The sequence below is a fragment of the Coregonus lavaretus genome, assembly GCF_964263955.1.
Source record: "Coregonus lavaretus genome assembly, contig: SUPER_35_unloc_3, whole genome shotgun sequence".
NCBI classification, from domain to species: Eukaryota; Metazoa; Chordata; class Actinopteri; order Salmoniformes; family Salmonidae; genus Coregonus; species Coregonus lavaretus.
Genome location: NW_028167179.1, coordinates 883,993 through 909,635, shown reverse-complemented (window position 1 = coordinate 909,635; position 25,643 = coordinate 883,993). Strand labels below are relative to the sequence as shown.

The window sequence follows — 25,643 nt, the reverse complement described above, 5'->3', positions numbered from 1 at the left end:
TGTAGGAGCTCAGGCCCAGAGATGATGTTCATTAAGTACTCGGATGACAGTAATTATGGACACAGTAGGCAACTCAGACAGGCATCTCCAGCTCTCCTTCAAAAGAAACACTGAACACATTCACTCAAAATGTCAACCACGCCTGTTCTTTCTAAGGAAATTGAGGAAGATGAATGTACACCAATCAAGCCTCCAAGCATTTTATAAATGCTTCATAGAATCCATTTTAGCTTTTAATATTGTGGGGTGGTTTGGTGCTCTATCGAACACGTCCAAACCCATTGAACAGGGTAAAAAGAATCAGTGGGAAGGTCATCGGAGCAAGCCAGAAACCCCTCAGTGACATTTACAAAAAACGAGTGAGGAAAAAGAGGGAACAAATAGCCTTTGACATAACACACACTAAATTACCATTATAAACTGGGTAGTTCGAGCCCTGAATGCTGATTGGCTGAAAGTCCTGGTATATCAGACCATATACCACGGGTATGTCAAAACATTACTTTTTACTGTTCTAATTACGTTGGTAAACAGTTTATAATAGCAATAAGGCACTTCAGGGGTTTGTGGTAAATGGCCAATATACCACGGCTAAGGGCAATCCGTGTTGCGTCATGGCTAAGAACAGCCCTTAGTAGTGGTATATTAGCCATTTGCCACACCCCCTTGGGCCTTATAGCCCCCTACCCTCTGTGCGCAGGTATAGAACTCTCCCCTTCACATCTAAGAGAGCAGCTTCTAGTTTTGTGCCAACATCCATCAAACTCCTCAACTCTTGAAGTTATTATTTGTATATTTGTGTATATACCCTGTGATTGCATAGAATGCTTCTAATCTTCTAGTTAAAAGGATGTACACTCCAGTTCGTAGAGACCAGTCAGTCTGAAATATCAAGGACAGGTGCACATTCGTTCATGTTTAATATTTCACCCATCACAAGGCCTAAAGCCTTCGGAGCCCTATACTATGAATCAGGTTTAAGGAGTTAGAGATGTAACTTTGGTTAACTCAGAGTTCAACTCGGGATAACTGGAAAAACACGTAAGTGGCTCACCTTTCAGCCAGGTACATTTCTATGGCAACGAATCCTTCAAAACTAACCTGCTCCGGGGCAGTCAGGGCTAACTCCATTTATCCTCAATGAGGAGTTGACGACCAATGAAATCCGATACACTCCCTCTCACAAAGATTGTGCCATCATCCCCTTCATTTGAGGAAGCCAACGGATTAAATATTTTATTAATCAAATAGTTTTTTTGTGGGTAAAAAAATATACTGAACAAAAATAAACACGTTTTTATTATTATTATTTTTTGGGGGGGTAGATCAGCTTTAATATTGCAGATAAATTGTAACTTCCATCAATGTAATTGTATGCATCACTTCCAATCCCCCATATGTTTTTTGTTTTCGTTTTTTTTGGTCTGATGGTGATGTGGATATACTCGGAATATATATCGCAAATGAAATAAATGATCTCACGCCAATACATTTTAATAGAAAGTTAACAAAAATAGATAAGATCTTGCTACCATGGAAAGATAAATACCTGTCTATTTGTGGAAAATCACCCTGATTAACTCTTTAGTATTATCCCAGTTTACCTATTTGCTTATGGTCTTGCCTACGCCTAGCGAACAGCTTTTTAAATTCTATGAGAAAAAAAGATTCAATTTTATTTGGAAAGGCAAGCCAGACAAAATTAAACGGGCCTATTTATATAATGAATATGAATTCGGAGGAGAAAAATTATTAAATATTAAAGCATTAGACCTATCACTAAAAGCTTCAGTCATACAAAAATTATACTTAAATCTGAACTGGTTCTCTAGCAAATTAGTAAGTGTATCACCCCATGTTCAAGAATGGCCTTTCTCCCTTTATTCAGATTACAACCTCTCCCTTTAAGTTATTTGAAAAGGAAATCATCTCCCAAATATCACTATTTTAAAACAAGCCATAGAAAGTTGGTTGCAATTACAATTGAATCCTCCAGAAACGACAGAACAAATAATGCAACAAATATTGTGGTTAAACTCAAATATACTAATTGATAAAAAACCATTATTTTTTAAATTTTAATTTAAAAAAAGGTATAATCTTCGTAAATGATATCATAGGTAGGACTGGTGGAGTTATGTCGCATATGCAGCTAACAAAAACATATGGAAATGTCTGCTCTACCCAAAATTACAACCAAATAATTGCAGCATTACCGCAAAAATGGAAGTGGAAAGTGGAAGTGGGAAAAAGTAAGGAACTTGTCTGTCAGCCCTGCATTAAAGAACATAATTGGTTAAATAAAATTGTGATAAACAAAAAGGTATACCAGTTTCATTTAAGGAGCAAAGGATTGACAGCCGTCCCATATAGATTGCAAAATAGTTGGGAAGAGATTTGACGTACCGATTCCATGGCATAGTGTTTATGAACTGATACGCAAAACGACGCCAGATTCAAAACTTTAAATGTTTCTATTTAAATTATTATACAAAATTCTTGCTACCAATAGAATGTTATTTATATGGGGGATACAATCTTCCCAGCTCTGCAGATTTTGCTGCGAAGAGACAGAATCATTAGATCATTTGTTTTGGTACTGTCCATTTGTAGCTTGTTTTTGGAATGGCTGAAGGATTGCAATATTTACCTGGAGCTAAGCCTGCAGATAGCACTACTGGGTGATCTGAAAAGTCATAGTCAATCGATCAATAATATAATAATACTTTTAGCAAAAAAAATCATTTTCAATTTACAATCTGTAGAAACAATGAGAATCGAAGGGTTCAGAACTTCTGTGAAACATCACAGTACAGTTGAAAAATATATGGCAAATAGAAATCCAATATGAATGGTGTTAAGAGATATATTTACATTTACATTTTAGTCATTTAGCAGACGCTCTTATCCAGAGCGACTTACAGGAGCAATTAGGGTTAAGTGCCTTGCTCAAGGGCACATTTACGTCATTTAGCAGACGCTCTTATCCAGAGCGACTCACAAATTGGTGCATTCACCCTATAGCCAGTGGGATAACCACTTTACAATTTTTTTTTGGGGGGGGGGGTAGAAGGATTACTTTATCCTATCCCAGGTATTCCTTAAAGAGGTGGGGTTTCAAATGTTTCCGGAAGGTGGTGAGTGACTCCGCTGTCCTGGCGTCGTGAGGGAGCTTGTTCCACCATTGGGGTGCCAGAGCAGCGAACAGTTTTGACTGGGCTGAGCGGGAAGGGAAGGGGAGCCAGCAGGCCAGAGGTGGATGAACGCAATGCCCTCGTTTGGGTGTAGGGACTGATCAGAGCCCGAAGGTACAGAGGTGCCGTTCCCCTCACTGCTCCATAGGCAAGCACCATGGTCTTGTAACGGATGCGAGCTTCAACTGGAAGCCAGTGGAGTGTGCGGAGGAGGGGGGTGACGTGAGAGAACTTGGGAAGGTTGAACACCAGACGGGCTGCGGCGTTCTGGATGAGTTGTAGGGGTTTAATGGCACAGGCAGGGAGGCCAGCCAACAGCGAGTTGCAGTAATCCAGACGGGAGATGACAAGTGCCTGGATTAGGACCTGTGCCGCTTCCTGTGTAAGGCAGGGTCGTACTCTCCGAATGTTGTAGAGCATGAACCTGCAGGAGCGGGTCACCGCCTTGATGTTAGCGGAGAACGACAGGGTGTTGTCCAGGGTCACGCCAAGGCTCTTCGCACTCTGGGAGGAGGACACAACGGAGTTGTCAACCGTGATGGCGAGATCATGGAACGGGCAGTCCTTCCCCGGGAGGTGTTGAATGGAGCTGAAGGATGGGACTAATAAAAACTAACAACAACTAATAACAACAAGATAACTAATGTAAATTATACTGTGTCCATAATAAGTATATAGATTATAGGTTGAGAGCTTTTGTGAAAGAGCACAGTTAGAAAGATATGGCATATAGAAGCAAACCGGATGGACATCATGAAAATGATCGGAGAGATTGAGGGTAGAGGAAGTTCAGGAGTAAAAAAACAAAATTATTGTAAAATTGACTGTGTCCATCAATGTCTATAGTATGTATAAGATGGAAGTAGAGGCCTAAGCATTGTTGTTAACTAGTTTAGTCCAATTAGGGAAGGGGTGGTGGGGTTGGAAAGTATTAAGAGAAATATATATTTTTAAAAGGATATATATATATATGTATATATATATATATATATATATATTTGCGAGAAAAATAAACATGTTAAGTGTTGGTTTCATGAGCTGAAATAAAAGATACCACAAATTTTCCATACGCACAAAAAGCTTATTTCTCTCAAATGTTGTGCACAAATTTGTTTACATCCCTGTTATTGAGCAATTTGAATGCACAGAGATACCGTGCAGAGATCATGAGGCCCATTGTTGTGCCATTCAAGAGTGGGACAACATTCCACAGGCCACAATCAACAGCCTGATCAACTCTATGCTGAAAAATGCTTCTTTAGCTATCCAATTGGCGACAGATTTTCATGCACATATAAAAAAATCAGCATAAAAGAAATATGCAAATTTTTCCACCAGTGGTGTGTTTCCACCAAACTGAATTGTTGTGGATAAAAATAACTGCGTAATGGGCCTCCCGAGTGGCGCAGCGGTCTAAGGCACTGCATCGCAGTGCTAGAGGTGTCACTACAGACCCGGGTTCGTTCCCGGGCTTTATCACAACCGCCCGCGATCGCGAGTCCCATAGGGCGGCGCACAATTGGCCCAGCGTTGTACGGGTTAGGGGAGGGTTTGGCCGGGGGGCTCATCGCGCTCTAGCGACTCCTTGTGGCGGGCCCGGCGCCTGCAGGCTGACCTCGGTCGTCAGTTGAACGGTGTTTCCTCCGACACATTGGTGTGGCAGGCTTCCGGGTTAAGCGGGCGGGTGTTAAGAAGTGCGGTTTGGGCGGGTCATGTTTCAGAGGACGCAGGACTCGACCTTCGCCTCCCGAGCCATTGGTGAGTTGCAGCGATGAGACAAGATCGAAATTGGGGAGAAAAAGGGGGGTAAAATACAAAAAAGTGCGTGATGACATAGTGCACACAAAATGTACTTTTCCGCTTAAGTTTTCATTTACCTAATAACATAAATCTAATGTTCAATGTGTTTCCATTGCATTCAACTCTACTGTAGCATTAAACAGCAAATGTGACTAGTCTGGTCTTGGCAAGTGCGCACTAGCCAACATATCGCAGATACAGTGTGGGTAGGCTAGTCAAGGGTTTCCCAAACTTGGTCCAAACTTGGTCCTGCTCATACCGTGCATTTTTACCAACCTGTGAAGTTCATCATAATTTATTTCATCTGTAGCCTAATAAACTTGCATGCCTTCCCGAGTCGTAGTGGGAGGACCACACACCATATCATCGCGTGACTCCAAGTTTACTTCGATATGATGGTTATTATATCAATATGTGCGCGTAAATGCGTTTCCACCGCAATTTCTCACATCATTAATTTTACAGACACAAAAAGATCCCACCATGTCGAACGAACAAATTATACCGAAACTTCCCATTTCCATCACAGCTGTCGTGATATTTTTTTATATGGTATGACTTTACTTGCATAAAAACTGTGGATGGAATTGTCGTTACTGATGAAAAGTGACAGCCTTGTCCTGTTGTTTCATGCAGGTGTTTTATAATGATGAAATTAAGATATAATTAAGATATAAGATAAGTATTCTAAAATAAATGTTATAATAGTGAGGGTTCCAGATTTACAGAAAAGGTGAAGGGTTACCATAGTAATCAACGTTATTCTACTTGTCAAATGTAATGTTTTGTGCAATAAAATTACTGTATTTTACATTATGTGAGCATATGAAATTAAATACACAAAATTGACTCTGTGCTGACTGACTTGGTTATTTTTTATTAATTGCAGGGACTGAGCTTCCCTTATCTCAGTCGAACCATACAACTCTATGCACAAGGACTACTTTTAACAATTTACACACAAAATGTTGACCAAAACTAATTTACTTGAAGAACAGTACAGATGCAAAGTTTGGTAACAGAATAACGGCACCAGCCGCACCAACCGTAGTTCTGCATCTGCAATGCTCATCAAGTAAATGTGTTTTTGTCAAATTTTCTGTGTCAATTGTTAAATGTAGTCCTTGTGCATAGAGTTGTATGGTTTATTAAACTTTGAAATCAATGGATTTTGTTTGGCATACATTTTAAAGTGAAAAATCGGAGACTGAGCGTAATTCCGTCACCGTGGAATTGCCCTTTACAGTCTGCAGTCTATGAGGACCTGGTGATCAGGGCTGCGTTCAGTACGTTTTTACATTCTGGAACGTTCAATTGAACAGAAATGGTGCTGCACTGAACAACCAGTGGGAAAATGGGGAGGGGTTGTGGGTAGGCGAACGCTGTCAGCATGGCCACTGCCTTTTAAATACGGCACTCATTGTTTCAAGCCACACCCACCAAATGGGAGCAAACGTACCTCAAAGTCTATTCAAGAACTTACAAGAACGTTTTGGAGAAACGTATCGTTCAGTACAAACCGTTCTGCAACGTAGCAAACGTTTAAGCGAACCGAATGCACCTCAGGAGTTGCTGGCGGGAGAGACTGAAGCGGCTGGTCACAAACCCTGGCCCCGGATCAGAACCCTGGATCAGGAGCCATCGCTGTTCCTTCCTGAGTCGGAACCAGGACCGACCCACGAGGGACAGAGACTCCACCACAACCACCACACAACCAGTGGACAGGTGGACTGAACAACCTCAGTCCTGGTGGTCATCAGAGAGACAGAGGCTCCAGTCAGGGATCCAGTCTGCAGCCCAGACCCTTCTCTTCACAGTCTCAGTGCAGGGATGAAGCAGGGCCTGGGGCTGATAGAGACCCTCCTGTTCCTATGATACAAACACCACAGTATCCATGATGAACAGAGCAGGTCACCCTGGGCTTCAGACTTCACAGAGAGTGGTGGGAGACCCCCATGGTGGTAGTCTATCAGCAAGTCTGTCTTCTCCTTCATGGTCTCGTCTAATGCCTGGTGACTGGGTTCATAAAAGGCCTAGGCCAGGACCTGGGTCTAGTCTTCCTCAGTTACCTCCATGGTTATCCCACAAATACAGACAGGGTCACGATGGGGGTTCACCACGAGAGGTAGCTAGCCTATAACACAGCACACAATCCCAACAACACCCAAACAATGGCTAGAGGAGGGAGCTCAAAGACTAACCACCTGGATCACAACGTGGGAGGCCGAGCATTAGGACAGACGCCGACAAGCCGTACGCCTACCCCACGTGTGGGAAGTTCTTCGCTCATGTGAACTATGTGAAGACGCACCAGACCGTTCACTCCTTCCGGAGTAGCCTTATCAGACATAAGAGTGTCCACAATGGGGAGAAACGTAGCAGTGTGGCTTGAGATGTACACAGGGGATATTTGGGAACCATTCTTTAGCTGACATATTATAGTTATCATGTCTAGTGTCTTGGGGTAAAATGGTAATTAACCACATACCTCTCATTAACCCTTTGTTATCTTGTCATTTGAAACAGGATTGTGTAAATACCTGTTTTAAGAGAGACAGTAAATCTAGACTATAACAAGGACAGTTGAATATTTACCTTACTGAGTAGATGGAATAAAGTAATTATATTATTTTCTACTCTATTCTTGCTAACACACTGTTCTTCCTAAACAAGTCTGCTCTCTGCTGGAAGGGTTGGAAGGGATTTTGGGGGATGGGGGAGTTTTTTTGAAAGAAGTCAGTAGGGCTCTTTTTTTATTTTCTTAGTAGTACAGGATTAGATATGAGTGTTTAGTTTCTCTTAATGTTTGTTTCTTTATTCAGTTAGTCTATAAGGTGCCACAGGGTTCAATTCTCGGGCCAACTCTATTCTCTGTGTATATCAATGATGTCGCTCTTGCTGCTGGTGACTCTCAGATCCACCTCTATGCAGACGACACCATTTTGTATACATCTGGCCCTTCATTGGACACTGTGTTAACAAACCTCCAAACGAGCTTCAATGCCATACAACACTCCTTCTGTGGCCTCCAACTGCTCTTAAACGCTAGTAAAACTAAATGCATGCTCTTCAATCGAACGCTGCTTGTACCCGCCCGCCCGACTAGAATCACTACTCTCGGTGGGTCTGACTTAAAATATGTGGACAACTACAAATACCTAGGTGTCTGGTTAGACCGTAAACTCTCCTTCCAGACTCACATTAAGCATCTCCAATCAAAAGTTAGATCTAGAATCAGCTTCCTATTTTGCAACAAAGCCTCCTTCACTCATGCTGCTAAACATGCCCTCGTAAAACTGACTATCCTACCGATCCTTGACTTCGGCGATGTCATTTACAAAACAGCCTCCAACACTCTACTCAGCAAATTGGATGTAGTCTACCACAGTGCCATCCGTTTTGTCACCAAAGCCCCATATACTACCCACCATTGTGACCTGTACGTTCTCGTTGGCTGGCCCTCACTACATATTCGTCGGCAAACCCACTGGCTCCAGGTCATCTATAAATCACTTCTAGGCAAATCCCCGCCTTATCTTAGATCATTGGTCACCATAGCAGCTAAATGACTAAAATGTAAATGTAATAGCAACACCCACCCGTAGTATGCGTTCCAGCAGGTATATCTCACTGGTCATCCCCAAAGCCAGCACCTCCTTTGGCCGCTATTCCTTCTTGTTCTCTGCTGCTAATGACTGGAACGAACTGCAAAAATCTATGAAGCTGGAGACACTTATCTCCCTCACTAACATTAAGCATCAGTTGTCAGAGCAGCTTACCGATCACTGCACCTGTACACAAGCCCATCTGTAATTAGCCCACCCAACTACCTCATCCCCATATTGTTATTTATTTTGCTAATTTTCACCCCAGTATCTCTATTTGCACATCAATCACTCCAGTGTTAAGACTAAATTCTAATTATTTTGCACTATGGCCTATTTATTGCCTTACCTCCATAGCTTACTACATTTGCACACACTGTATATAGATGTTCTATTGTGTTATTGACTGTACGTTTTGTTTATTCCATATGTAACTGTGTTGTTGTTGTTTTTATCGCACTGCTTTGCTTTATCTTGGCCAGTTCGCAGTTGTAAATGAGAACTTGTTCTCAACTGGCTTACCTGGTTAAATAAAGGTTAAATAAAAATAAATAAATAAAAAATAAGCTGTGATTGACTACACACTCCAGTACTGTACGTGGCGGCATGCACCTCTAACGTTTGTTTGAGGACCGCCATAATATTATAGAAGAAGAAGTAAACGGAAGTCAACAGTGACCAAAAACACATTCCACGTTAGCGTTTTTATTGTTGTTTAGACGTTTATTAACACCCTAGAACTCAAAATATGACTAATTGAACTACACAGCATTACATACTTACCTCAGGTAGTGTTTAATTCGCGTTGGAGACAGGGCTTGGTTGATATATGTTATAGCTAGCAATGGCTAACTGTATGGTTTTTCACACTCAAATAGCCTCCGTCATGGAGGTGCTAGCGAATGCAGCCGTGGCAGAGATCTGTAAACTTGTAGACGACGACTATGCAGTGTTTCGTTTGGAAATAACTCAAAGCCAGAAAGAAAACGGGGCATTGCGGAGGAAACTACAGCTACTGGAACTAAAGGTGGCACGGGAGCGGGCAGAGAGAACAATACGAGAGCGCGTCCTTTCCAGTCGTCCCAGTAGTGTCAAGATCGTCGACCGATACAGAGGAATGGCAAAAGGTACATTTTGCACAAGGCGGCCTGTCGCGGTTCAGATCTGAGTGCCTGTCGCCCCGTCGCGGTTCATATATAGCTCAGTGCCTGTCGCCCCGTTCCATTCTGCACGTGTTCAGATGTGTTAACCAGAATTGGGTCTTGTTAACCAGGATAGTAAGCACTTGCAAAAAGACACCATATCATATTCAAACCAGATTCATGATTAACTGCATGTCCTATTATCTACTCAATGAAAACAAAGTGATGCATGGAACATAATACATTGATCAATAAATAGTATATCAAGAAGTTATAAAAAGTGTTACCTTACGTCCTTTTCAATGCTAGACAGTGTCAACAAATATATTGTTAAACATTGACAATAGCTAACCTACACCTCTTTTCCCCAATCACTCTCTCAGGTGGACATCTCACTGGAGGCCACAGGAGCTTTGTGAAGCCAGCGGGACACAATACATGGAGCAATGACCAACCAATCACTGTGGATGAGGGCAGTGAAACGTCAACTCAGAATGTTATCTTGATAGAGGTTAGTGTAACAGAGAGCAATAGTAATGGCGTTTTTTTTGTAGTCACTAACGGAGGCTAACATCGCCATGGCTCGTTGGCCAAAGCCTATGGGAAAATGAATGTTTTTCTGGGATAAATGCCGAAAATAAGGTCTGTGGTAAACACAGGCTTAAGAGATCTTATATGTTTTGTTCTATGAGAATCTCATCAGCTAACATAACTTTTTGTGAATTTTGAAGCATTTATGTAATCAAAACAAGTAAAAAGATAACGTGCAAACAAATATAACTACACCTCAGGTCGCATACCTTTGACGCCTAGCTAACAGGCTTACACTTCGAACACACCGACTGCGTCATTGCATTTTGGTACACCAGAAGTACATTCATTTCCAATGGAACGCTACGTTTGCCTTGCAGCGTTGCAGAGGCAGTTGCAGTGCGTTCTGTGTGGTGCATACGTTGGATTTATCGAACGTATGCGTCAAACTGTATGCGTAAACGGGTTGACAGCAATGGTAGCAGAAGGTGAATGTTGAACTTTTGTTGCACACATATCTAGATGATGCTGCATACTATTTTGCGCAAAAACACAATCGGTGTGTTCAAAGCGTTAGGTCGTAAACGATTATAGGACGTCTTGGCTCGTTCAGTGTGACAGGGTCTAGGTCTGCCGATTAAGTACCACTACGTGCGGTCGTAGACTCTGACAAAGTTTTGTCAGGTTTAGAAATGTTTATCCTTTATCGGGTAGAGTGGCTGGTGAGCCGATCCCGGTGACTGACCCATAGGAACACAGTATAATAGTTTGATTGAAATGTTTACATGCTTTGCAAGAAGAACGATTTCCCTAATAACCTTGTTCATGACACATCTGAAATCAGGCTACCTGATGCGATTTTGTGCATTTATCAAAATCCCTAATCAAAATAAACATTATACCACAGCATCCATGTTATTGTGGGGAAGCCTATTTGATTCTGAGTTCGGACATGTTTGTATGTGAAAACTATTTCTAAGATGCATACTTTTAGTTTTTCCGAACTCACTTCACTCACACATAAGCATAGAGTGAGACTTGCTCTGCTGGTGCTGGCACATGCCCAGATCAAATACACCACCGCAGTTGACGTAGCCTATGTCGGCTGACGTAGCCTCGCAAGCCAATCGCAGAATGTGACGACAGAACTGAACCAAATTGTACAATCTGTCCAGGTTGATATCAAGATTCTGGTAACATGTAGGTCCGTTTGCGTCGCCTTCCAAAAATTTAGTTTCACAAATGTACGTAGAACTACTGTGTAGATCCCTTTAAGCAGAAAGCTAACAAAGCTAACTAGCTTATGTTGTAGTTCAATTTTTCTGACAGTTAGAGACTTGTTAGCAACTGACATATTTTGAGCACATAAAGGCTTCATAATTCATAAATGTCATGTTAACTGAGTGATCATCATCTCATAGAACAAAACGTATAAGATCTCCTAAGCCTTGTGTTAACCTCAGGTCTTACTTTTGGTGTATATCCCCAAACCACATTATTTCCCCCCATAGGAATGCCCAACGAACCAGAGGTAGAAAATGCTAACTCATTTAGTTTTTTTAGGACTACAAGCTGGCGAGCTCTATAGTGTTGCATAAAAAACACCCAGTCTCTTCAGTCACTCGTCAATCTTTTTAACTAATGCGAAATGAGACTTCTAACTAACCTCAACTAGAAACAATAATGTTTACTCTCTCTCTCTTACTTTCATGTAGGCTAATTTTGCTTTGATCTCATCAGAAGCTCTATTTTCCCCATGTGCGCTGTTATTCATTAATCTGTGTTCAGATGCGGTCTCTCGCAGTCCGCAAATGCGAGTTGCATTTGGTTTTTTCCTATGGGAAAAAGGAATGCTATTTGTTGAATATTAGGAGTACAGTAATACTTATTAATATTTATTATTAATACTTCTGGCATTTCTGTAAAGGTCAAATTCTCCCGTTTACAGGGAAACCACTGTTATTTACCCACTAAATGGTTATAATGGGGAGAAAATCAGAGCTATACATTGTTTAACCTGTAGCCAAGGCTTTATAGTATATGGTTAATTATGGCTGGCATTGGTTATAATCTGCCACAATATCAATGTTGCCAGCTACAGTGTAGGAGAGGATAGTAGGCCTAGTTGGACAAGGCTACCTGATTGTGCACATGATGGAAGTTAGAGGTAGCCTAAATATTCATTATTTAATAGAAAATAATGCACTGACTATTATGTGATTAAATGGTTGTGACTAAGGGAGTGGAAGCTATTATGTGCATGATGGAAGATAAGTTAGAGGTTTGTATGAACGGTTCAATAAAACAAAATAACCACAATGACTAAAATGATTACTAAAACTAGACTAAAATTGTCCAGAGTTTTAGTCAACTGATAATAACTAAAACTAAGAAGGATGAAATTACTAAAATGGGACTAAGACTAAAAAGTATTTTAATCATAAAGACTCAAACTAAATCAAAAATATGTGAAAAATTAACACTGCAGACATCTTTCTCTGTGCTCCCAAGAGTCATCCTTCAGGCTAGTAGGCTAGCTTAGCTGGCTAGATGCCTGCTGTCTGACGAAATCACTATTTCAGTAGTTCTTCAAAGTAGATAAGGCATACTTTTAACATTGCTAAATAACAACTATTAATCAATTAAAAGCATTGTCAGGTAGAGAGAATGCGGTTGCTTAGGTATATCCTTCTCATGTCTCTCTATCGCTCTTCCTCTCCATGTCTGTCTGCCACAGGCAAGAACCAATGAGAACAGGCATATGTAGATGCAATGGATTCTGGTCATTGTAGTTAATTACCTCGTTTTCTGAGCTTAACTATGATGAGTTGGGCAACATATCCCAGAGAGAAATCTCTAGAGAAACGGTACAAACGGCGCGTTGAGCGCACACACAAAAAACAAACTAAATGGAATTCAAATAATTGAACCGAGTCGGTCAATTAGGTATTTAAAAACCGGAAATAAACCGACATTTCGGTAAATCACTCAGCACTATAACAAGCTCTTATTTAGCTCTTATTTAATCTGAACAAATGATGACACTGCTCTGAAAACTCACCAAACTATTACTGAGGTATTTACCTATTAGAAACAATTTGAATATCAAACTCACAAAAATTATTAATTGGGATGGTAATTGTGATTGTAGCCATTTGGAGAACCAGAAAAAAACAAATTATTAAGGTGACACCCCCACACGTGATATCATTGAAAAGCCTAGAATGTATTTTCAAAGGTACAACAGGACCTAACACAGTGGCATGGATGGCCTTAGAGATACGGATCAAAAACGAATATCCGTTAGAGAGGACAAAAATGAATTGCTGAGTCTCAGGGGGATATGGGAGCTTGTGAGACTTCCCTACGAAGTTGTTATCCAATTCAACTCATGTACTAATAATAACCTCCTCTCTTCTTGTGTCAGTCTGAAGATGCAGAGGCTGCAGGTCCTGGAGGATCGCCTCTGGTCAAGCAGGAGAGGACTGAAGGAGAGGAGGACCCACGGCACAGCAGAGACATCCAGACTGAAGCAGCGGATGGAGCGTCCCCTGTAGCCACAGAGGACCCCACCACCGCCCCAGCGCAGCCCAGGATCCAACGCAGCATCACGGAGGTCAGTGGAACGCTGAACACCGTCCTCAAGTCAGAGACAGACACCAAGACTTTAACTGTAACACACAGGCTCTTACACACAGGATCTGACCACAGATCAGACCCAGAGAGACTGGGGCTGGGGAGACTGGGCTGTCCTCCTGCTCCCGGCTCAGAGTACTTACCGGTATTTCACCAGAGCCAGGGGACGGTTCATTCCCGTGAAGAGGGTGATGGTGACACGTTAGACACTAGCGGTGATGATTTGTCTTGTTCTTACGCAACAGAGATGGACCCTGGCAACATATCCTTGGGTTTAGAGACACAAACTGATCTGTCTAGAGGGGACTGGAATCGGTATAGTAGTAGTGTATACTCTGAAGGGTGCCTAGATAAGAAAGCGGAGGGTCTGGTCGTAGATGAGGTGACTATGAAAGTGGAGGGTGACGCTCCTCCCACATGGAATGCAGATAGTCACCTAGGAGATGGATACTCACAGGGCAGAGATTTCTTACATTACAGGGAAAGCTTAGAGACAAATCCAAATGTCACGACCCACTCCCCTTTACACGCATTCAGGGATCCCAACCCAGTGTCCATGTCGTTGGGGCTTTCTGATTCACATAGCCACGTCCTTTTCGATCAGTTATTGAACTCAAACGACCAAAGGGCAAAGGCTCGGGGAGGGGGAGAAACATCAGGCAATACTAAAGAGAAGCGGTTCCTCTGCATGTTCTGTAACAAAGGCTTCAGCTGTCCCCAAAAGGTGGAGAGGCACCAGAGGGTCCACACAGGGGAGAAACCCTACAGCTGCCCCCAGTGTGAGAAGAGGTTCTCCCGCCAGGACCACCTGAAGTTGCACCAGAAGGTCCACACAGGAGAGAAACCCTACAGCTGCCCCCAGTGTCACATGCGCTTCACCCAGGCTGGCAACCTGAAGATGCACCTGAAGGTCCACACGGGAGAGAGGCCGTTCGCCTGTACGCACTGCGGGAAGAGGTTTTCAGAGAGGCGATACCTCAGGATACACCAGCAGAAAAACCATTCCACTCTATAACATAGAAAGTAACCATTCCACTCGATAGCTTCTGACGTTTAGATCAAACCCTGCATTAAAGACAAAGATGAATTTTCATTGTTGTCAACGGAAAAGATCCACAGATGCATTTGGAATAACCAGAGTAACAGATTTTAATGTTGAATATTCCTGGGTAGAATATTGCATCCAGACATTGTGATGTACAAAACATTAGGAACACCTGCTCTTTCCATGACAGACTGACCAGGTGAAAGCTATGATCCCTTATTGATTTCACTTGTTAAATCCACTTCAGTCAATGTAAATAATAATAATAATATGCCATTTAGCAGACGCTTTTATCCAAAGCGACTTACAGTCATGCGTGCATACATTTTTGTTGTTGTTGTGTATGGGTGGTCCCGGGGATCGAACCCACTACCTTGGCGTTACAAGCGCCGTGCTCTACCAGCTGAGCTACAGAGGACCACATGAAGGGGAGGGGACAGGTTAATGAATGATTTTAAAGCCTTGAGACAATTGAGACATGGATTGTGTATGTGTGCCATTCAGAGGGTGAATGGGCAAGACAAAATATTTAAGTGCCTTTGAATGGGGTATGGTAATAGGTGCCAGGCGCACTGGTTTGAGTGTGTCAAGAACCGCAATGGTGCTGGGTTTTTCACGCTCAACAGTTCCCATGTGTATCAAGAATGGTCCACCACCCAAAGGACATCCAGCCAACTTGACACAACTGTGGAAAGCATTGGAGTCAACATGGGCCAGCATCCCTGTGGAACGATTTCTACACCTTGGAGAGTCCATGCCCGGATGAATTGAGGCTGTTCTGAGGGCAAAAGGGGGTGCAACTCAATATTAGGAAGGTGTAACTTATGTTTTGAACACTCTGTGTATAAGGCACATATAAACAAAAAAAGTATGTTTCATATTGTGTTTGTACTGTGTAGGATATATGATGTTCACATATTTCCCCTTTACACTTTTAATGAGAAAATGAATGCAGTTTATCAAGTTCTTGCAGATTTTTTGTTAACACCTGTGTATGTGTGGTTTTCATATGGTGTATGTAACACTTGTTTATGTTTAACCCCTTACACTCGTGGAAATCGGCCTATATGGATAGGGCCAAATTGAAATGTTTCTAACAGAAGAATTATAAAAAAGCATATGCATTACCATGGTAGCATTGGAAGAGAACACTTTAGAGATCATGGGGAAAGGATTTTACCAAAGGTGAAGACAACAGTTCACCTGACAGACGAATGAATCGAAACATCACACTGTTGATTTTATGTGCATTTTACATTTACTGTAGTTTTCATGGCATTTGTCAATAAGGAAATCTGAAAATACTGTTGTGGAAATTCTACACAGGGACACTCAAAGTCAATCTTAAATGAATCATTCTTTATTATCAGCGCGCTGGAGCGTGTCCAACCAACTCAATGCACCAAGTACACATGTCGATCAGGAGCTCCACCGGGGCAGTCCCAATAGTTTTCTTATATACAGACAAGTTCTATTTGCATGATTTATCTTATTCATCATTCATAATGAATTCATCATTAACGTTTGCTTCATGCATGTGACAGACCAATACTGGGTCATGCATGTGACAGACCAATACCTCACGAGGCTTCTTCTCTCTAAGCTGATACTGATAGTGAGGATTCCTTCAGTCAGTCACTTGCATGAACACAGAAAACGATTATTAAAAAAGCACATGAATAGAACACAGAAATTGGTTATTAGAAAATCACAAACATAAAATGTTCGATCACAATACTCTGGAAACACTCAGTAACATAATACGAATATTCAATGTAATTTTTGAGTAGGAGCAAGAAAATAAAAAAACGGTTTGAGTGAGAGGTCTAACTGGTATCTCCAAGTGGCCCCACACCTCTCCAAAGTGCGCACAGTTCCGAAGTAATTTCAATGCACTTGTATGACTCAAGGAAAGAGCCTTCAACTATAAGGTGCTTTTTTGAGCTCTTCTAGCATTGCCATTGAGGAACTGAAGCAAGCACACTGTCAGTTTTTTGTTTGGAACACAGCCCTTTGTCCCCACCATCACACAATTCAAGACCTTGGGACTATAAGGTTCTCACATTTTGGTCAAAAATGAGTTATTCACATAGAGTTGCTCTTTAGGTGGGCCTTCACATGTGAGATGTGTCAGATTTGTGAAAAAGTCAATTTACAATATTTTTGTTGTTGAAAGTTAGATCTGCGCAAACACCTTTGAACTTGGTGCTATAAGGTTCTATCTGCAATCAAATCACACAATGATGTGTTATCAATAAAAAATGATTGTATGTGCGATGATTCACTTACTGAGTCATGAAAGACATCACAAAACAGTTCTGAGATCTGGGACTTGAAAAATACTCAATACATTTTGCAGATAGAACCTTAAAGTGCCAATTCCTTGATTATTCATATCATAGGTTCTGGTCCTCTTGCAATTACTTACTTAGACTTTTTCAGGAGAATGGCCATAATTTAAGCTCTTTACAAATAAATACAGGTGCCTTAGAGCATGTTTAAGTCCCATTAGAGAGGCATTGCTGTTTTTGTCTTGTTTTATATTAATACGAAAACCTCCATGGAAGGGGTATTTCACAAAAATTACAAACTTATGAAATGTTATTGATAACTAGCAAGTAGTTTATTGACTTTGGGTGTCAGAGACCAAAAAGTATATATCGGTTTACTCATCCAGCGCTAACCTTTAGCTGTTGCTCATTCTCCATAGGATATGGTGTATTTGTCACTTAAGTGAACTATCGCTTTAACAAATGTGTGATGAACATGAATTAATATATTTGATTTGATTAGAAAGAAGCAAGGCTATTCTCTTAATTTAGTCAATAAATGTATGTCGTTTTCTATTTAAATAATTTGCCAGATAGAACCTTATGGCTGAACCCAGATTAACATTTCAGAACCATAAGGTTCTATCTGCGATTGCACCCCCCTAAAAAAACTGATTTGCAAATATCTCAAGATTTTTATACTCTGCACTTCAGGTACCTTTAAAGTGAGGACCTTATTGGGTTATGAAAGAAGAATTCACTACAAAACATTTCTGAGATCTGGGATGTGAACTTTGATGCTCAATATCTCAGAACGGTGCTTTGGGCAGATATAACCTTATAGTCCCAAGGTCACTAATTATATTGTTGTTTACGCAATCCAAAAACGTTCCATTATGCAATCTGGGTCAGGAGGGCATCATTTGAAAGCTTATTCTATTGCCAACATGGCTACCTAAGCTATAACATATGATCATACAGTGTTAGGCTTACAAAAGGTACTTCAGACAAACAGATTGTAATTTTGGTGCACATAGAATGGAGTCATGAGTGCATTCAAGTAAGTGCGTGTTCCGCGGCTAATTTTCTTCACAATACAACAAACAGGCTCATTCTGTTCAGGACAACCCAGGGTATAACACATGTCATCCTTGTAACTGTGGATCAAACATAGCAATCATAAACATTGATACTGTAAATGACATGAGTTTTCAAATGTGGAAATGTGACGTGCACATTTGAACTCACAGGTGTGTGGTTTGCTTGTATGACATCAGTGGTATTTATTATAATCCTCAACTTCTCATCTTTCAGAACACATTGACTCCTCTCACTATACAGCATTTCCATCACTCAGACAACAACAAATGTGCTAAAGTAGCCCAATTAATGGGAGGGATGGGGGCATCTTCTTGTCGCAGTGCTCAAGTTTATAATGGATGTCAGTCAAATCCCATACAGTGATGGGAAGCGGAGCTCTTACGTCATGTATAGCATGTTACTGTACAGCCACTGCATTCAAATGTAGGTGCTTATCAATGACAAAATCTGGCATTTTCAACCTGTATATGGCATGACAGGCTGTGAGTGGAAAGGGTTAATAAACACAAAATGGGACTTTTCATTCTAAGACTTTCATTGAGACTCTCTTTTAATATACATCACATCTGATCTCACCCTATTCTGCATACGCTGATAATGCTTTATAACCATTATACACATACTAATAATACCTACACATACCCATACACTAACAAACACCTACTGTACACATAAATTGTTTAGTCAGGTTTGTCTGATTTTAAGATTTTTTGACTTATCATAGCTGACTTGTTTTTACCCACATCATCATATTTATGTCCACCATGATGGGTTTAACAACAATGAAGTCATTCTGTAACTACAGTAGGGATGGGTAAACACACCATGTTGAAAGTCGATGCCTTTCAATTATCAAACCATCAATTGCATTATGTACATTTTTGGCCGACCCCACCAAATTCACATAGCAATGTTAGTTATAGATCTGTTATTCTCATTGAAAGCAAGTCTAAGACACAGTAGATATGTTCTATGTGCGCTATTTCTATGCTTCCCGTTCTTAAGTTTCGTTTTTGCGTCTTTTACTTTCGGTTTTGTACACCAGCTTCAAACAGCTGAAAATACTTTTGGGTTATTGACAAGATATTTCACAGCGGTTTAGATGGTACAACGATTCTCTACACAGGTTTGGCCATTATCCAGATTTTCATATCGTCATACTGTCCTTCTCTCAACTCAGGAAACAAAAAGCCCATTGGGCGTCTATTCCTAGAATGCTAACAAAATTGGCACAAGTAATAGCGAATTTCCATGAAGGCTGCTAGCTAAATATGCTAGCAAGCGCAAACGAAAATAAACTAATTGCAAAGACAGGGAATCCAGCTCATAAAGTTATACATATATAGGTAGGAGCTACCGAATGTCATTTTTGGTGAGTTTGGACATTTACAAGCGAATGTGAATGAGAGACATTGTGCAAATGAACAAAGTTGTGACACATGCAGTACTGGCTCTCAAGCAGCATGTCTACAGCTGTGTATGTGTGGAGTCGCTAGGGTAACGGCCTGCCTGCTCTGAGAAGAGAAAAAAACGCAAGGAAATCAAAGATAGTAGTGGCAGCTGTACAAATACAGTGGGGAAAAAAAGTATTTAGTCAGCCAACAATTGTGCAAGTTCTCCCACTTAAAAAGATGAGAGAGGCCTGTAATTTTCATCATAGGTACACGTCAACTATGACAAATAAATCACATTGTAGGATTTTTTATGAATTTATTTGCAAATTATGGTGGAAAATAAGTATTTGGTCACCTACAAACAAGCAAGATTTCTGGCTCTCACAGACCTGTAACTTCTTCTTTAAGAGGCTCCTCTGTCCTCCACTCGTTACCTGTATTAATGGCACCTGTTTGAACTTGTTATCAGTATAAAAGACACCGGTCCACAACCTCAAACAGTCACACTCCAAACTCCACTATGGCCAAGACCAAAGAGCTGTCAAAGGACACCAGAAACAAAATTGTAGACCTGCACCAGGCTGGGAAGACTGAATCTGCAATAGGTAAGCAGCTTGGTTTGAAGAAATCAACTGTGGGAGCAATTATTAGGAAATGGAAGACATACAAGACCACTGATAATCTCCCTTGATCTGGGGCTCCACGCAAGATCTCACCCCGTGGGGTCAAAATGATCACAAGAACAGTGAGCAAAAATCCCAGAACCACACGGGGGGACCTAGTGAATGACCTGCAGAGAGCTGGGACCAAAGTAACAAAGCCTACCATCAGTAACACACTACGCCGCCAGGGACTCAAATCCTGCAGTGCCAGACGTGTCCCCCTGCTTAAGCCAGTACATGTCCAGGCCCGTCTGAAGTTTGCTAGAGTGCATTTGAATGATTCAGAAGAGGATTGGGAGAATGTCATATGGTCAGATGAAACAAAAATATAACTTTTTGGTAAAAACTAAACTCGTCGTGTTTGGAGGACAAAGAATGCTGAGTTGCATCCAAAGAACACCATACCTACTGTGAAGCATGGGGGTGGAAACATCATGCTTTGGGGCTGTTTTTCTGCAAAGGGACCAAGACGACTGATCCGTGTAAAGGAAAGAATGAATGGGGCCATGTATCGTGAGATTTTGAGTGAAAACCTCCTTCCATCAGCAAGGGCATTGAAGATGAAACGTGGCTGGGTCTTTCAGCATGACAGTGATCCCAAACACACCACCCGGGCAACGAAGGAGTGGCTTCGTAAGAAGCATTTCAAGGTCCTGGAGTGGCCTAGCCAGTCTCCAGATCTCAACCCCATAGAAAATCTTTGGAGGGAGTTGAAAGTCCGTGTTGCCCAGCGACAGCCCCAAAACATCACTGCTCTAGAGGAGATCTGCATGGAGGAATGGGCCAAAATACCAGCAACAGTGTGTGAAAACCTTGTGAAGACTTACAGAAAACGTTTGACCTGTGTCATTGCCAACAAAGGGTATATAACAAAGTATTGAGAAACTTTTGTTATTGACCAAATACTTATTTTCCACCATAATTTGCAAATATATTCATAAAAAATCCTACAATGTGATTTTCTGGATTTTTTTTCTCATTTTGTCTGTCATAGTTGAAGTGTACCTATGATGAAAATTACAGGCCTCTCTCATCTTTTTAAGTGGGAGAACTTGCACAATTGGTGGCTGACTAAATACTTTTTTTCCCCACTGTAACTAATCCAAAGGGTTTTGACATCTCAAACACGGCAGAAAGCTAACACTTACTTGGCAAGTTAAACTAGGGGTCGTGTTAATGCATAATTCTGTGTTTTTTACGCAGGAAAAAAATATAAAACGCATAAGAAATATCTTGCTGTGTTTTGTAAACGCAGATCTAAAATCCTGTTGTGCTATTTACAAACAAACACGTGACTGGCTCAACTGTGCTGGGGAACTAAGTAAGCTTCGTGTTGGTGCCATGTTTCATGAGCTGAAATAAAAGATCCCAGAAATTTTCCATACGCACAAAATAACGAATTTCTCTCAAATGTTGTGCATACAATTGTTTACATCCCTGTTAGTGAGCATTTCTCCTTTGCCAAAATAATCCATCCACCTGACAGATGTGGCATATCAAGAAGCTGATTAAACAGCATGATCATTACACAGGTGCACCTTGTGCTGGGGACAATAAAAGGCCACTCTAAAATGTGATTGCAGGAATGTCCACCAGAGCTTTTGCCAGAGAATTGAATGTTAATTTCTCTACTATAAGCCACCTCCAACGTCATTTTAGAGTATTTGGCACTACGTCCAACCGGCCTCACAACCGCAGACCACGTGTAACCACCCCAGCCCAGGACCTCCACATCCGGCTTCTTCACCAGCGGGATCGTCTGAGACCAGCCACCTGGACTGCTGATGAAACTATGGGTTTGCATCAAAGAATTTCTGCACAAACTGTCAGAAACCATCTGCGTGCTCGTCGTCCTCACCAGGGTCTTGACCTGACTGCAGTTTGCCGTCATAACCGACTTCAGTGCTCACCTTCGATGGCCACTGGCACGCTGGAGAAGTGTGCTCTTCATGGATGAATACCGGTTTCAACTGTACTGGGCAGATGGCAGATGTATGGCGTCGTGTGGGCGAGCGGTTTGCTGATGTCAACGTTCTGAACGGAGTGCCTCATGGTGGCGGTGGGGTTATGGTATGGGCAGGCATAAGCTACAGACAACGAACACAATTGCATTTTATCAATGGCAATTTGAATGCACAGAGATGCCGTGACGAGATCCTAAGGCCCATTGTCGTGCCATTCATCCGCGCCATCACCTCATGTTTCAGCATGATAATGCACGGCCCCATGTCGCAAGGATCTGTACACAATTCCTGGAAGCTGAAAATGTCCCAGTTCTTCCATGGCCTGCATACTCACCAGACATGTCACCTATTGAGCATGTTTGGGATGCTCTGGATCGGTATCTGTGACCAACAGATGCTTATCTGTATTCCTAGTCATGTGAAATCCATAGATTAGGGCCTATTGAATGTATTTAAATTGACTGATTTCCTTATATGAACTGTAACTCCGTAAAATCTTTGAAATTGTTGCATGTTGCGTTTATATTTTTGTTCAGTGTACATTTGTATAGTATCAAATCAACTAACATGTTTGCATAGTGTCTTATCAACTAGCATGTTTGTATAGTACTCATAGCAATCCCTCCTTGCCCAATCAGAAGATGCTCCATAGCAGGGTGCTCATATTATATGTCTTGATCCAACATTCTCTCACTCTGTATATCTTACAGTCAGTAGACATGGAGGATGGGAAGCCTGATCTGCTGCTGGTCAAAGAGGAGACAATAGAAGATGGACCAGAGAGCATTGATATGCTGAGTGGAGTTAAGATGGGGGAGCAAGGTAAGGGAGAAATACATATAGCCTACATACAGTAATAGATCTTCAATGGGAATAGTGATGCACCTGGCTCATGTTTTTTAATTTTTTATTCATAAAATGAAGTTAATACAATTAATGTTTACATACAAAAACATACATTATAATTTGTGAACATGACCAGGGCCTGATTTCCCTATAACGATGGAATTTAGGCTTATGGGTTTTTTAACTATGCATCTTTGTTACAATGGCCGAAGATGTAACATGCGTTTCCCAAAACCCCACGCAGAGAGAACGTTCGCTAAGTGCGTTGTTGAGGCATGTGTCGATACTGATAGGATCGAAAGAAAGGCAGCGCTGCTCTCGGATCAGCGTTCTCCCTTTCCAATCTTACCTTAACATTTGAATTATTCCACAATACTGATGACAGATCAGCTCCAAATATGGCTACAAATATTGAGGTGGCTTATTATAATGCTTACCCTATAATGATACACTAAATCAAGATTTGGCACATCATTGCGCAGATGTTACATATCATGAAATATATTGAGGCAAAGATGACAGACAGTAGCGTACAAATAGCTAAATACAACTCAATTGAATTAACATTCAAAATATAGGTCTATGTAGCCTATAGGTCTATGTATTTATCTTTTAATACAGTAATCTCGATTTTCATTTGAAGCGTATTTATATCCTTCGCTTGTTATGCAAAGAAATTAGCAACTTTGTGTTTGTACTTTTGTAGTCACTGTCACACTCGTTCTGAAGTCATCGGCTGTCACAAAGACCGATAAACGTCTTGATTTTGTGTTTAGCGGACATCTTGATTCTGTGTATAACGTGACACGGAAGGGCAAAAAAGCATCTAACGACATACTTAATTGTTCTACGAGTGGTCTAAGGCAGTCGTTAAATAAGGAGCGTTTTCAAGAGCAACTTTAGTAATGATGGTTTTAGGAAACAGATTAACGATGCTCATAGGAAGGTTCTAACGATTAATGTAGCCTTAAGATGCTTTTGGGAAACCGGGCCCAGGTAATTAACTCAAAAAAACTCCACATGTAGCGTTTGCTCTGCCATGTTTTTAAAGTCTATTTTCTCACCTCTTCCTGCAGGTGGTTGGCTGGAGGCTAACAGAGGAGACTGGGCGGCCATATTGGATTCCCAGACCCAGACGGGTGCAGCCAAGGGCCCAGGGCATAACATCACTGAGCAGGCCAGGACCGGAGGTGACATAGTGGAGGTCAGTGGATGGGACAGCATCTTCAACTCTGGACTGGGGAACAACACTGTTAACCAGAAAAAGACAGTTGAATACAAAACATCATCCGAACTTAGTCTCCATGACAACAGACTGGCTGAGACCAGGACGAGGCGTAGATTTTGTCTGCAGGGACAGGGAGGTGTCAGTATGCAGCGGGAGAGAACAGACACAGACTCCGCTAGTGATGCTCCATCCTGCTCCTATAGTTGTGATTCAGAGAGACTGATGGCGCCTCAGGTTAACCCCCTAACAGGTGCTGGCTTCAGCCTGCCTTCTATAGGATCTATCAACTGGAACATGGACCCTGCGACAACACAGACACTCCCTGGCCTTCATCCTCCTCACACTCTCCTAATGTTAAACCAGACCTCAGACAATGCCAGTGCCTCATTACTAAATGGCTACACAAGCCCACAGACAAATGACAGTAATAGAGACAGAATGAAAAAAGGTGGCAGCGCCAAAGAGAAGTGCTTCCCATGTTCGTTCTGTGGGAAAGTCTTCAGTTTCCCCGAACAGGTGGAGCTCCACCAAAGGATGCACACAGGGGAGAAACCTTTCGGCTGCCACCTGTGCCGGGCCAGTTTTTCAGACTCGTCCAACCTGAAGAGGCACCTGAGGGTCCACACAGGGGAGAAACCATACAGCTGCCCCCAGTGTGAGAAGAGGTTCTCCCGCCAGCACAATATGAAGATGCACCTGAAGGTCCACACGGGATAGATGTCATTCGCCAGTACGCACTGTGGGAAGAGGTTCTCAGAGAGGAGCTACCTGTGGATACACCAGCAGAAAATGCACACAGTGCATGTATAGTATGTGCCTTCAGAACGTTTTCACACCCCTTGATTTTTCCACATCTTGTTGTGTTACAGCCTGAATTAAAAATTGATTAAATGTATATTTTTGGGTAACTGGCCTACATATAATATCCCATAATTTCAAAGTGGAATTATGTTTTTAGACATTTTTACAAATTAATTAAAAATGAAAAGCTGAAATGTCTAAAGTATTCAACCCTTTTGTTATGGCAAGCCTAAATAAAGTCAGGAGTAAAAATGTGCTTAACAAGTCACATAATAAGTTGCATGGACTTACTCTGGGTGCAATAATAGTGTTTAACAAGACTACCTCATCTCTGTACCCCACACATACAATTATCTTTAAGGTCCTTCAATCGAGCAGTGAATTTCAAACACAGATTCAACCACAAAGACCAGGGAGGATTTCC

At 41.6% G+C, this 25,643-nt stretch overlaps 1 protein-coding gene across 2 annotated transcripts; it reads left to right on the top strand.

Annotated features, from left to right (window-relative positions):
- The first annotated feature begins 9,245 nt into the window (after window positions 1-9,245).
- Window positions 9,246-25,415, top strand: LOC311110328 (uncharacterized protein). 2 transcript variants are annotated; one of them, XM_084188873.1, is made up of 5 exons: window positions 9,246-9,726; window positions 10,125-10,252; window positions 13,700-13,888; window positions 23,055-23,166; window positions 24,267-25,415. In XM_084188873.1, the coding sequence occupies exons 1-5, from the start codon at window positions 9,444-9,446 to the stop codon at window positions 25,133-25,135; spliced, it is 1,581 nt and encodes a 526-aa protein (XP_084044999.1). In that variant the 5' UTR covers window positions 9,246-9,443; the 3' UTR covers window positions 25,136-25,415. The 2 variants fall into 2 exon arrangements, with proteins under 2 accessions (XP_084044999.1, XP_084044998.1); XM_084188872.1 differs by lacking the exons at window positions 23,055-23,166; window positions 24,267-25,415 and having other exon boundaries at window positions 13,700-15,218.
- The last annotated feature ends 228 nt before the right edge of the window (window positions 25,416-25,643 follow it).

What these genes read in the sequence shown, in the direction of transcription:
- LOC311110328 (XM_084188872.1), top strand. Translation starts at nt 9,444, where the DNA reads ATGGCTAACTGTATGGTTTTTCACACTCAAATAGCCTCCGTCATGGAG. An exon ending in ATACAGAGGAATGGCAAAAG is followed by an intron (nt 9,727 to 10,124) that starts GTACATTTTGCA and finishes TCACTCTCTCAG; the next exon opens with GTGGACATCTCACTGGAGGC. An exon ending in AGAATGTTATCTTGATAGAG is followed by an intron (nt 10,253 to 13,699) that starts GTTAGTGTAACA and finishes TTCTTGTGTCAG; the next exon opens with TCTGAAGATGCAGAGGCTGC.